The 12,899-nt window shown below is 61.6% G+C and overlaps 2 protein-coding genes across 2 annotated transcripts; one reads left to right on the plus strand and one right to left on the minus strand.

Annotated features, from left to right (window-relative positions):
- Window positions 1-740: 740 nt before the first annotated feature.
- Window positions 741-6,656, plus strand: PAIP2B (poly(A) binding protein interacting protein 2B; the record flags this gene model as incomplete). The annotated part of the gene is made up of 3 exons (XM_081999390.1): window positions 741-887; window positions 5,029-5,205; window positions 6,005-6,656. The coding sequence occupies 3 exons, from the start codon at window positions 741-743 to the stop codon at window positions 6,059-6,061; spliced, it is 381 nt and encodes a 126-aa protein (XP_081855516.1). The 3' UTR covers window positions 6,062-6,656.
- A 1,911-nt stretch (window positions 6,657-8,567) lies between these two features.
- NAGK (N-acetylglucosamine kinase) lies at window positions 8,568-10,558 on the minus strand. The gene is made up of 8 exons (XM_081999748.1): window positions 10,484-10,558; window positions 10,229-10,370; window positions 10,016-10,126; window positions 9,832-9,944; window positions 9,445-9,532; window positions 9,046-9,143; window positions 8,887-8,965; window positions 8,568-8,810 (listed from the first exon to the last, which is right to left on the minus strand). The coding sequence occupies exons 1-8, from the start codon at window positions 10,541-10,543 to the stop codon at window positions 8,623-8,625; spliced, it is 879 nt and encodes a 292-aa protein (XP_081855874.1). The 5' UTR covers window positions 10,544-10,558; the 3' UTR covers window positions 8,568-8,622.
- Window positions 10,559-12,899: the final 2,341 nt, after the last annotated feature.

The following is a 12,899-nucleotide window of genomic DNA, read 5'->3' on the forward strand; positions in this document are numbered from 1 at the left end:
TCCTTCCCTCCGTCTGCTCCTGGCAGCCCTTCAGAAATTGAGGTTTGGGACTCCGTAAAGTTTGTCTTGCTTCAAGCCACGCTGCTGGGACTCTGAATGCCAGCTTTAGAAAAAGGCAGCCTTCGTGTCGCAAACCAACAGGCTTTTGCGAAATGCCCTCTAAAAATAAAGAAATGATGGCAGAGGTGAAGGGAGACAATCTGGTGTGCGTATGCTCTGCCAAAAAATTCAGTGTTTTGGGGTAGGGGGAGATCTGCTTCTGTGGTGTTGGTGTGTTGCGTGCAGTGATAGCCCAGTTGTGGTCTTTGGCTGTGTTTTGTGGCAGATTTAAAATAAATGTGATGGATGGATGGATGGATGGAGGGCCAGTGCCTTTCCAAGCCACGCTCACAACTTCTCCAGGAGCTGCTGGCCAGGTCACCCCTTGCTCTAAGTCCAGACCATGTACATTGAGACAATCCCTGATGGCTCGAAACCATGGAAGATAAATGCTGCCGCTGCCAGGGAGCTGGAGTGCTGCTTCCAGCACTTTCGAGGAGTCAGGAATAGCGCCATGCCTTTGGAAAAAAAGCAGCCTGGAAGCAGCAGGTTCTTGTGCTGGAAGCCTGAGCTGTCACCCATCGGCATGGCCAGTGGCAAGCTGGTCCATGTGGGAGCTGGGTGGCTGGCATGGGTCAGCAGGGACACAGGGGTCCCCAGCAGCTCCCTCACCCTTTTGTTTTCTCTCCCCAGAGTCTGTAATGATGAATGGCTCCGACCTCGCCAGTACGACGGCGTCCAGTCCCAAATCCAAAGAGGACCAAGTAGTGAATGGCCATGATGAAAAGGAAAACAACCCCTTTGCAGAGTACATGTGGATGGAGAATGAAGAAGACTTCAACCGACAGGTAAGACTGGGAGGGTGGTTGCCAGCTCCACGTTTCTGCAGCTAAAATTGAGGCGAGGGTAGAGAAGAGGGAGAGGTTTCCTTTGATGGGCACCATGAAGTGCATGTGAGTCACAGCCGGCGCAGGCCCTGCACGGAGACGGTGGCTTAAGAGAAGAGTCATCCTGTTTATGTTGGATCTGCCTGTAAGGACATGGGATGGATAAAGTCAGGGAAAAAAATCCTCTAAGATCTTTCTCAGAGGGATGGCGATGGCTCTGTCATCTTCTCCAGTGCTTTGCTGTGATAACAGAGACCTTCACTTTCCGCATGCTCGGCTGGAAGGAGAGGACCAGAATATAAGTCAGTGCTCAAAATTTGAGTGTGTTTGTAGCCCGGCTATCTGTTCCTGCAGTTAGTACCTCTTGTTTTGAGTAGAATTCTCCATTTCAGTGAAGCAGTCCCAAATAAGTGTGGAGCAGCCTTGGCCACTGGATGCTGTGTCCGTAATGGCCAGCTAAGCTCCCGAGAGCTTCTGGTAGATCATGGTGGGACTTGAACAGCTCTTGCTTGTGGAATAATGACACGAGCCCAGCAGCTGGAGCAGAGGGAGCAGCCGCGTAGTGTCCTCCTCATGCTTCAGGTCTTCATCCAAATGCCAGGGCAGCCCGAGCGAGCTTGCTAGAGGCTCGCTGGTCCTTCCTGCCATCATCCCAGTGGCTGGGGAGAAGTCAGCCAGCTTGACCTGGGTGAGGAAGGAGCTTGTCCCTTCAGCCAGCTGCACTGTGCTACAAGTAGGAAACCTCAGCTCTCCTGGACACTTGTCCCCTCCCTGAAACGTCCCCACGAGCATGGCCAAGCACCAGGCTCCCATCAGCAGGGTGTCAGGGACTGGCAGGGAGAGACCGCCGGAGCTGCAGGCAGGCCGGGCAGAAGCATTTCACGTCCCCACTGCACCCCTGCTCACCAAAGGAGGATTTCATCAGCTTTACTGGTGTTCTCAGCAGAAAATCTCCATATGGTAATACTTAAGTCTTGTTCCCACAGGAGGGAACTGCAGCCGCCCGCTGACAGTAACGCCTGGTGAGTGTGCGGCAGCCGCCTGTGCCGCCCCGCATCACGTTAGCGATTGTTAGCGGGCTGTGACTCAAGGCTTTTGTTTTATTTAATGACGTGATCAGGCAGCAGCCGGCCCCCACAAGCAGCTGTGCTGATGGAAATGTGCGAGATTAATTAGTTAATGTTTGTAAAGTGCTGTCCTGATTAAAAGCCTGATGAAGGCAAAGTGCAAAGCAAACCATACTGCGGCTCCATGCCGGAGGGAGCGTCCCGGGGCGGAGGAGTGGCGGCCAAGGCAAGGCGGAGGGGGATGGAGGAGGGAGGAAAACAGACCCAAGACCTCAGCTCCCTTGTGTTGGGCTCCGTGTCGCCGAGATCCTCGCCCGTGCTTCCCTGCGCTGCCAGCCCTCACTTCAGCTCCTTAGCGATGCCCCGGGAGCTCAGCCCTTCGTCCAGCGCCCGGTGAAACGCTGCTCGGGGGGAAAACGGTTCATACAGAAGCTGGAGTCACTCTGTAAGGGCTTTGAAGTCCGTGTGTCTGCTGGGGGGCACCAGCCAGGGTAGGGAGAGCTGTCCTGCACCAGGATCTTCGCCTGACGGAAGGCAGCGCTCCCGGAAGAAGCCATCCTCGGGCCGCTGCGCCGCGTGCCTGGCCGGAGGCGCTCCTGAGTGCCCTGAGGGAGCATGAGACACCGGTGATGGGGACACGGAGCAGGGGACAGCAGGCACGTCCCTTTCTGTGGCGGCGGTGGCTTCTGCTGCCTTCACGTGCACACCCCAGTGGCTTGGGGCTGCTGTAAGAACCGAGGCTGAATCTTCCCCCACACCCACTTTCTCTTCCATCTTCCTCAGCTTTCTGAAGCCACGCTGCTTCCTCGCCCCCCCCCGCAAGGGTTCCTGCCGACCAGGCCCTGAGCAAGGGGAACAGGCAAGTGTTTTCGGAAACCACGGAGCTTCTTGGCACAGTTCTCCCTTATTTATGCTAGCGACATTCCTTTTCCCGTGGAGCCAGCACATCCCGGAGGGCAAAAAGGGAGTGGTGGGCTCTGGTGCAGAGAAGAAACTGTGCTGACAGCAGGTGAGGTTGGTGCAGAAGGGCCTGGGGCAGGAGGTGACAGAGCTGCATTAAATACCTCAGGAAGCCAAAGAAGAGCCCTGAGCAAATACTAAACCCTTTCTCCCCTGGTTCAGGTTGTCATGATGCAGTGCAAAGGAGTTGTTGGTTTCTGGCTAGAGGGGTAGCAGGTAGGTGCAGGTGCAAGTGCATCCAGGATCTCCCCCTCCCTGTCCCCTGGTGCAGGACCGACGTCATCACCGCGTCCCCGGCTCGCAGCCAGCGCTGGCATTGGCCTCGACGGCCACTTGCGTGGACCGAAGAGGCTCTAGTGGGGAAAGGGGAGCATGACGCTTCTGGGCTGTGGCGAGAGTACGGCCAGCAGCGCCGAGACTCGGAGGAGAGGGAATATTCACCTGGGTTTGAAGCGTTGCGAGATGCACAAAGCTCTGGGCTTGCTGCATCCATGTCCTGTAGAAGCGTAGGATCCCAGGGCAGTCATCGTCATCATCACAGCCTCTGGAAAGCTAGTTGAGGAGAGCGGTGGGACAGTTTGCTTAGCGGTAAAGCGGATTTTCCCCTGGCCAGACCCAATTTCTAAGGCTGGTGGAGAGAAGCTGCCCAGTAGCTGAGGCTGGAGATGGTGTCCAAGGCTGGTTACTGTGAGAGAGCTTTTAACCATCCTCGCAAGGAGTTTTCCTGGATGTGATTTAAAACATAGCAGGGACTGGCTGTGAATAACCCGAAAGTTGATAGCACTGTGGGTTTACCAGGGTTACCTTCCCAAGCCGTTGGTGACGGATAGGCCCCTGTAAACACCGTGGCGGGGCAGTGGGACCCCGGTAGCCCGCCGCTGTCCCGTCCCCGTCTCAGGGGCTGCGGTACGGGCGGCAGTGGGTTGCAGAGCTCCCCTTTTCCCTCCAGCAAGCTGCTTTCGGTTGTGGTTTCTGCTTTCTCGTGAAAGGGAAGGGTTTAAGCTTTTCAGAGCATTTTGTGGTTCATGGATTCACTCGGCCCTCTTGGACTCGATAACAGCTGCTCAAAATCATGCTGTTTTCTGGCTGTCGCCCCGTTTGCTCATTTTCTGGCAACCACGTGCCCGTTTAGCAGGAGGCCAGCAGCGGCGCGGGCTGCCCAGCTCCCTGCCTCGCTTGCTTGGCTCGAGTCAGCATCCAGAGAAAACCAGCCTGCAAGATGGGAGCGGCTGGTTAACGCGACCCACTGACAGTACACGCCTGCTCGAGGGTAAGGACGGGACCCCCCGGACCCCCCTCCTGCCCGTCTCTCCTGCTCCGCTTCGCCTGCACAGCCTTGCGTGAGCAGCTTTCTGCTGCGGCAGCCCAAGCCAGGTCCCTTGGTTTTCCTTGGCCTCAGGAGGAGATTTCTTGCAGCGGAGATGGCGTCGTCCACGGTGCACTCAACGGGAGCCGACTGCCACCCTGCGTCGAGCACCGGTCTGCCGAGCGGACTGAGCAGAGCCGGTTTAACGAACCGGCGAAGCAGGGGGAGCCGGGAAGGCTGGGAGAGCTCCAGCGTCGCTCCGCAGCAGAGGATCCGCACGACACACCTCTAGCGCTGTGTCCCGGTTGGGGTTTTATTGCCACTCGTCCCGTTCACTTTGCAGCAAGCTCTGCAGGAGCCTGGCAGCCTGACCCCCTGTGCGTGCGCTGATGCATCTGCATGACCCGTAAATCCTGTCCCATTCCCTTCTGGATTCGCCTGCTGCCGTGGGCTTGCGGGCTGCATCTCCCCGCCCCGGTGGTCCACGGTGGCCGGGAAGCGATGCCTGAGCACGGCTTTGCTCTGCTCAAAAGGTGCCAGGTTTTGTGCTCTCGCACTTCCTGGGGCTGGTTGCAGGCAAGTCGACAAAGCTGCGTTCATCTGGGTTTAAAATACAGCTCTGGCTCTACCTGCAGTGTTTCTGAGGCACGGGCAGATGCCGAGGCGAGGTAGGCACGTTGCAGGCTCCGCTTTTCCCAGGTGGGGACAGCGTATGGAAAACAGCAAGATGCGTTGTTTGTTCCTGCATCTAACGGGTGTCTTTGGGCAGGTGGAGGAGGAGCTGCAGGAGCAGGAGTTTCTCGACCGCTGCTTCCAGGAGATGCTGGAGGAAGAAGACCAGGACTGGTTCATTCCATCGCGCGACCTGCCCCAGGGCATGGGGCAGCTGCAGCAGCAGCTGAACGGGCTCTCCGTTGGCGACAGCCACAGTTCGGAGGACATTCTGGTAAGGGTCTCGGAGGACCTGCTGCGAGGTCTGACGAAGAGCAGAGGACCTGTCCTGGGAAGGGGGGTGGATTTCCTTGGGGGGGTTTCCTGAGTGGCAGTGGGGTGTCGGTGCAAGAGCCAGTACTCATCCACCGACGACGATGCATTTCGGAGTTTTCTGCAAGGCTATTCATTGTAGCCACGTATCCTGAAGACAAAAGTATCCAGCTTTGCAGAACTTGCTCTCCAGAAGTTGTGGGATGGGGCTGCCACTTCCACGTGAGCTTGGTCCTAGAGCAAGCCAGGACCTTTCTTACCTTTTGGGCAGAGCTGGGGTGTCCTGGCAGGCTGGAGAGGTACGTGAGGATCAGCCAGGTCTGCTCCAGGGGTGCTGAGCCTATGTAGATATTTAGAGTGATGAAAACCTGCTGAGTAGCTGGAAGAGCAGCAGTGAAAAGCAGGAATGTGCTGCAGGGCCGTATGGACCAGCACGGTGGGGGTTGTTCTGGCCCAGCCCTGCTGACTGTGCTCAGGCTGAGCCGCTTTCCCCTGGGTGGGGACAAAGCAGCCGCCTGCCCCTCGCCGCACGTCCGCCAGCAGCCCTGTGCCGAGGCAAGAACAGGGAGACATAAACACAGCGTTTTTATGTCTCCCCTGTTTTCCCCCCGCCGAAAGCCCAACGTCCGTGGCGGCATCCTCGGCCAGCGGCCGCCGGGACGGGGCACCTTTGGGGTGTGGGTCTGTGGAGTGATGCTTGGCGGGGGGTGCCGGCGTTTGGACTGCTGATGGACACCCCTCTCCTCCCTCTTCTCTTCCAGAGCAAAAGCAACTTGAATCCAGACGCCAAGGAGTTTGTGCCCGGCGTGAAGTACTGACCATCAAGGCAGGCGTTGGAAAGACTGTGTCCCTGCTCCGGGGGGAGGTGGCGGGGGGGAAGGAGGGAGAGGATCGGCCCCCGGCTGGACTCTGCGTCTTAGCGGAGTTGCTGCAACGTGTCGAAATCTTGCTCTACGCTTCAAGTACCCTTTTTTCTTTTTTTTTTTCTTTTTTTTTTTTTTTAAACTCCTCCTTTGTATCATCTATCACCTTTTTTTTGGCAGTTTTTGCTTTCTAGGACTTGTGGCCCTTAGGTCTGTCCTGGAGTCCAGCATTCCCCCTGCTTCAGAGGCCCATTTCGATGCGTGCTTCAAACCTGCTAGTGGAAAAGTCATGTTTTCTTGTTTAAGTAGAATTTGTAGGGATCCCCCTGCCCGCCTGCTCCCTCCGCAGAGGCAGCGAGCCCGGGCCGGGAGCTGCGCTGGCTTTCCCTGTTTCCGTTAAACCAGGTTTCTTTTGCTAAAGGAAAGGTGAAGTGTAACAAGACTGTAAACCCTAAGTTCCTCCAGGCAGCTGCCCCGGCTCTCCCGTAGGTGCCGAACACTAACTCGGATGCTTCTCTGCTGGCAGATCAGAGCCCTGCCTGCTTCATCAGTCGCGGGAGCTCTTAGGGGAGAGCAGACCCCTCAGACACCACCCCAGCCGTCCATCCCAAGGGAAGGGCTGCTCCTGCAAAACACGTCTTCTCCTTCCAGAATTTCCCCCGACTCTCGAGCTTATCCAGCACTATGGGCTGCGGCTCTGGAGCATCTGTACCTTCATCTCTCATTGCAATAAACCCAAGAAAAACTGAATAGAGCCCGTTCTCAGCAGAGCGGAGCGGCAGGGAGTTGGTGCCAAGCAGCCTCCCTGGGAGAGGAGAGGGATCCTCTGTCAAGACGAGTCTGAGCCCTGAGGAGCACCCACAGACATAGGTAGGGAAGGATGTTTTTGGGAGGTGATGGGCAGCATCTTCATGCTGGTCCCTGCAGTCCCCTTTGCCGAGGCTCTGGTGGCGGGCAGCATTCAAGGGAAAGCCGCCGGAGCAGCTGTTGGTGAGCAGGATCCGTGCCTCCGTCGGGTGACCTTGCCCGTGGGGACCTCCTTCCCCATCGGCAGGAGCTGGCCGGGCTTCAGCTCCCTGAACCCCGGCCCTGGGCACTTCTGGTGTTGTAAATCACGTCCTTAGTGGGCTCCCTTGGAAGGCCAGGGTCAGAAATCTGTACCCGGAGAAAGCAGGAGCTTCTCGGTGCGGTGCACGGCCCAACGATTAAAATAGTTACTGGCTGTAGCAACGCGGACGGGAGCTTTTGCTCATCTATGTAAATCTCACCTCCCGGGTGCAGTTACTTTCCAGTATTCCCTTCACTTAAACGGAGTCGTTAATGGAGGGGGTACGGATCCCTGCAGGGTTTGCAGAGATGGAAGCTAATGGCCACTCGACAGCTGACAGCTCGGGCCGTCTCCATTCGCTCAGCAGAGCCGGCGGCCATCGGCGAGCTCAGCGGGAGGGCCCGGGCTTAGCGGACCACAAAGGCTAACGGCGAGCGGAGGTTTGAGCTGATTTAGCGCGGGACAGCCCGCTCTGTATCTCAGCAGCTCTCCCGTCGCTGGCTGCCGGGCTTAAAACCAGCACTAACCCCCGACACGACAGCAGCTGGAGCCGGCAGCCTGTTGAAGTTCCCCGGTTTAAATATTGCTGCCCAGAGGCACGGCTTGGTTTGGGTTGAGTTCTCCCGTTTTCTGTACAAGCCGTGCCCTCAGCGCTCCGGGGCCGGAGCTCCGGCTGTGCCCGGGGCTCTGCAGGACGCGAGCCGGGGCACGGGGCAGGGCCGCTGTACGCCGGGCAAACTTCTTCCGTAGCGGTAGCGCAGCTTCCCCAGCCCCCATCGCCCTTTCTCTGTTTTCTATTTGATTTCTTACCAAAAAAAAAAACCCACCAACCAACCCACCCTCTGACGTGCTGTAAATTTCAGACAATGCGTTATTAAAAATAAACTTTTTTTGGACCGGAGCGCCGCGGAAGTCGTGCCTGGAGGAGGGGTAGGGTCTCCGTCCAACACCAGATGTCTCAGTCCCGGCTCCCGGAGGATTTTCCTCCGTTACCCCCAGCGTGGGACCGTTCCCCCCGGGCTCTGCTGTGGGAGCGCTGGCTTCCAGCATCCTTTGGGTATTTGCACCCTGGGTATTCGAGCTCAAAGGTGTCCTCCGTCCTCCTCCTCCTCCCCAGCAGCTCCTCCCTCCTGTTCTGCTTGGGTCCAGCTGCCCCCCAAGCACCAGACCCGCTCCCTGTCCGTGCCGGGCAGGCGTGGGCAGCACCCCACGGCCACGGCAGCCCGTCCTCCTCGGGCTGAAACAGGAACCTTCAAGATCCGTTTTTCTTCATTTTCCAGCAGCCTCACCACGGCCCGGAGCGCTCCCCTCCGGCAGAGCCCCGCTCCCGGCCCCACGCTGCGCCATGGCCCCCGCGCCGGCTCCCCGTCAGGCAATGCAACCTTTTTATTGCCAAATTACAAAACCCATTTGTCCAAGCGCCCAACCGCCGCCTGCGGAGGGTCCCTCCGTCCCCGGGGGGCCAGGGCTAGAAGATGTGGGTGTAGAAGACGTCCACGTTGCCGGCATAGTCCAAGGGCAGAGCCTGGCCGACGTTCCGGGCGCCCAAGCGGGCCCCCCCCAGCGCCGAGGAGCGCCTCAGCCTCAGGAGGCTGAACCGGGAAAAGATGTGGCCGGGGGCCTCCTCCCGCGCCTGCGCCAGCACGTGGATGAACCCTGGGGAGGGGGACACGCGGGGTGGGGTTACGGACCGCAGGACCCTCCCTCCAGCAGCCCCCATCGCTCCGCTCACCCGCCTGCATCCTCTCCCAGCTGTTCCAGACGGAGCCCACGCAGACGATGGGCAGCCCCAGCTCCCCCAGGAACAGGCTCTGCGGAGGCGGGGGGCAGCAGGTGAGAGCCGGGACCCCCCCGCCCCACGCACCCCCTCCCCGTCCCCGTCGGCTCTCACCCTGTCGATTTTGGGCAGCACGGCGACGACGTGGCGAGCCAGGACCTCGCCGGCCTTGTTGAAGATGTGGCAGCAGAGCGGGTCCCCAGCCTGGGCGCCTGGGTACGGGGTGGGGGGAGTGGGAACGCAACCTGGGACACCCCCCCGCACCCCTGCACCCACCGGGGCTCGCGCCCGGCTCCCCACAAGCCCCTTGATGCAGGCGAGGGGTGCGCCGGCGGCAGAGATCGGGTCCGGGGAGCCGTCACAGGGAGGGACGGCAAAGGGGTGACAGTCCCCAGGCGGGGACCGAGGGTGGCAGGGACAGGCACAGCCCCAATCACCCCAGCGGTGGGCTGCCCCGGGGCCTGGCCCCCCCACCCGTACAGCCCGTGCCCCCCAGGGAAGGGGCTTCCCTACCCTCTGCCAGCTTCTGGCAAAATCCCGCGAACTTGGACTTCTCGAAGGTGCGGTAGAGGTGCGTCAGGAGGCCCATCCTGTCGGAGATCTGGAACCCACCGGTGAGCCCCGCATCCCGGCTGCCAGCATAGGAGACCCCCTCGGGATCCCGGCTGCCGGCATAGGAGACCCCCTCGGGATCCCGCCGCCCAGCCCGGAGCCCCTGGGACCCCCCCGTGCCAGTGTGCAGCCTGGAGCATCCTGCAGACCCCGCCATCCCAGAGCCCCCCGGGACCACACCGTCCTGCTGTGGACCCTGGAGCATCCCCCAGACCCTGGTGTGCAGCCCACGATGCCCCCAGGACCCCAGTAGCCAGCCCAGAGCCCCCCCACGGCCCCCAGCAGCACCTGGAAGTAGTCGAACATGGCCTGCTTGACGTAGCCGACATCATGCGGCGGCACCTCCAGGTTGTCCATGCAGTCGAACACCATCTTCACAGCCTGATGCGCGATCCAGTACGCTGTGGAGGGAGCGCGGAGCCGGCTGAGACCCCCCCGGTGTCCCCCACCAGCCCTTGCCCACCGGCCTCACCTGAGCCTTCGTCGCCCATCATGTGTCCCCAGCCACCGCAGCCCGTCTCCGACCCGTCGGGGTTGATGAGTTTGCAGTTGGAGCCGGTACCCGAGATCAGGACGATGCCACCTGTGAGGTCAGAGCCGGCGAGAGGAGGGGGACGCACAGTCACCCCCTCCCCGGCACCAGGACGTCCCCCTCGCTGTCACCGTGGGGCGAGCTGTCCCCTACCGTGGTCAGTGGCGGTGGCCATGGCCCCGACGGCGTCGGTGGTGATGTAGTAACTCTGGCTCAGGTGGGGGAAGCGCCGGTGTAGCTCCTCCATCAGCTTGCCGATGGCGTCCTTCTGGTCACCCCCGCTCAGGGACAGCCCCTGTCCCACGCCGGAGGGTCCCCGTCACCCCCGGGGGGGGACATGGAGCCGGAGCATCCTTGGGGAGGATGCTGGTCCCAGGGGAGCGCGGTGGGGGGAATGGGGGGGCTCACCAGCGAGCGGAGGGGGACGCGGGGGTCGGCGCCGGCTTTGCTCTTGGCCTCGCTGACCATCCGCTCGATCCGCTCCAGGCACTTCTCGGAGCCGATGAGCTGAGAGCCGGGGGGACACACACACCCTAAAGCCCCCCAACCCCGGGCTCCATCCCCGGGGGGTCCCACACGGCCAAAAGCTTTGCCACAAGCTGCCGGCATCACCCTGGCACCTCCTCCGGTGGCTTCATCCCACCCAAGCGCCCTGGGAGCTTGGGGACAACCAGGGACAGCCCCCCCCCATGTGCCCCCCGCCCCGGCCGGGGTGGGGGGCGACCCCGGCTCACCCAGTGGTTCGTGCAGGGCCCCTCCGTCTCGGCCAGGATCCGGCCATCTCCAGAGACCAGCACCACCCTGGAGTGGGTGCCCCCGCTGCGGAGAGAGCGGGGGGACACGCTGCCGGCGCCACCCCGCGCCCCCCATCCCCAATGGGGGACACACCCCCTTGCTCAGCCCCACCACCGCGGCTCTGCATCTCCCCGGGGACCCCCTGCAGCCCCTAAACCAGCTCTTGGGGGTGCGGGGGGGTGTGGGACCAGGATGGAGGTCCCTGGGGGCGAGGGCTGTTGACACACCCCCCCCCCCGCCCTGCTGACCTCAGCCCCTGGCCCCGCTCTGCTCCGGGTAGGAGGGGCCGGGGGGGTGCCCGGCTCTAGCCCCCGCTGAGCTGGGAGTACCCAGGGGGGATCAAGGTGCGGGGGGGGTGCAGACCCCCGTGGGGACCCCCCCACCCGCGGCGCGACCCCTCACCCCTCCACGCCGCCGAAGAGCGACGCCATCGCCTCCGGGACACACCCCGCCCTCCTCCGCTCCTGGCCACGCCCCCGGGCACGCCCCGCTCCTGGCACCGCCCCGCGCTCCCTCTCGGTTCCGCCCCGCCCCGCCTCGCCCCGCCTCCATGTGTCCTTGCCCCTCCCCTCCGCCCGCCCCGGGTCCCTGTGCCGCCCCTCCGGCCATGTCTTTCCCCCTCCCAGCCCCGGGGCTGCTGTGGGGCGAGGACTCGTTCCCCGTGGGACGCGGGGATCACAGACGTGTAGGGGTACAGGATCACGCGAGACACAGCCCGGCGTACCCACCCGCGAAACAGCCACCCCCGATATAGCACCCCACGCATCCACCCAGGACACAGCGCCACACACTCAGGACACAGACCCACGCATGCACCCACTCGGGACACAGCCGCCCCCCATGCACACACTCAGGACACAGATCCATGCACACACACAGCCCCAGACATGCAACCCACCCAGGACGCAGCCCCACACACGCACACAGCGCCCCGCCCAGGCACCCCCTGGGATCTGTGATCCGAGCAAAAGGGGGGGCCCACGGGGACGAGCCCCGGCGCGGGGGGGTGTCCCCCACTCCAGCCCCTCCCCAGCGATCGCCCCCAGGTCCCGGCGGCGGGGTTGGAGCTGGAGGACGTGCCTGTGGGCCAGGAGCCACCATGGCACCGGGGTCCTCCTCTGTCCCCACAGCCACATCCCGCCGTGGGGGGACGGGGGCAGGGGACGGGGTCCTCCTCCCGCCATCAGACACCCCTTCCCCTCGTTAGAGCATCGCTAACGAGCGCGGGAGCGGCTGTCAGCTCCCATCGGCTGCGGCCTGGCCGAGTGGCAGACGGGGACGCAGGCACAGCTGAGCCCCTCCTCGGGCACCGCGGCCCCTTCTACGGGTGACGGCGGGTGACAGCCGCCGCGCCCCACCGCCACCCCGCACCGGGGATGGAGATGGGGGGTGAGGGATGGAGACGAGGGGGGCTGAGGTGGGGCGATGGAGGGGAGGCCGGATGCATGGATGGATGGAGGGGTGTAGGGGCAGAAAGATGGGCAGAGGGATGGAGAAGATGGAGTGGATGGACAAAGAGGATGGAGGAGTGCATGGCTGAGTGGATGGATGGATGGATGGATGGATGGATGGATGGATGGATGGATGGATGGATGGATGGATGGATGGATGGATGATGGAGAAGACAGGCAGATGGATAGAGAGGACAGATGGATGGATGGATGGATGGATGGATGGATGGATGGATGGATGGATGGATGGAAGGACAAGACGAGGGCACAGATGGAGAAGGCAGAGGGGCAGATGGATGAAAAAGATGGATGGGTGGGTGGATGGAGAAGATGGAGGGGCAGATGCAGAAGGCAGAGGGCAGATGAATGAAAAAGGTGGATGGATGGATGGATGGATGGATGGATGGATGGATGGATGGATGGATGGATGGATGGATGGATGGAAGGGTAGGGGGATGGAGAGGATGATGGGGTGGATGAAGAGGTGAACGGCTGAGCAGATGGATGGACGGGCATATCAGAACGGAAAGAGGAGGTGGGGGAAGATGGGGCAGGCAGGAGGGGGTGTGGAAGGGAGT

This window comes from Phaethon aethereus, assembly GCF_964289735.1.
Source record: "Phaethon aethereus genome assembly, chromosome: 4".
NCBI lineage: Eukaryota > Metazoa > Chordata > Aves > Phaethontiformes > Phaethontidae > Phaethon > Phaethon aethereus.

Bases quoted from the DNA above. Each gene is read 5' to 3' on its own strand.
- NAGK (XM_081999748.1), bottom strand. From the start codon at position 10,543: ATGGTCAGCGAGGCCAAGAGCAAAGCCGGCGCCGACCCCCGCGTCCCC. The intron at 9,144-9,444 runs GTAGGGAAGCCC...CCCCGTACCCAG, and splicing joins TTGCCAGAAGCTGGCAGAGG to GCGCCCAGGCTGGGGACCCG. The intron at 8,811-8,886 runs GTGAGCGGAGCG...CCCCCTCCCCAG, and splicing joins CTGGGAGAGGATGCAGGCGG to GGTTCATCCACGTGCTGGCG.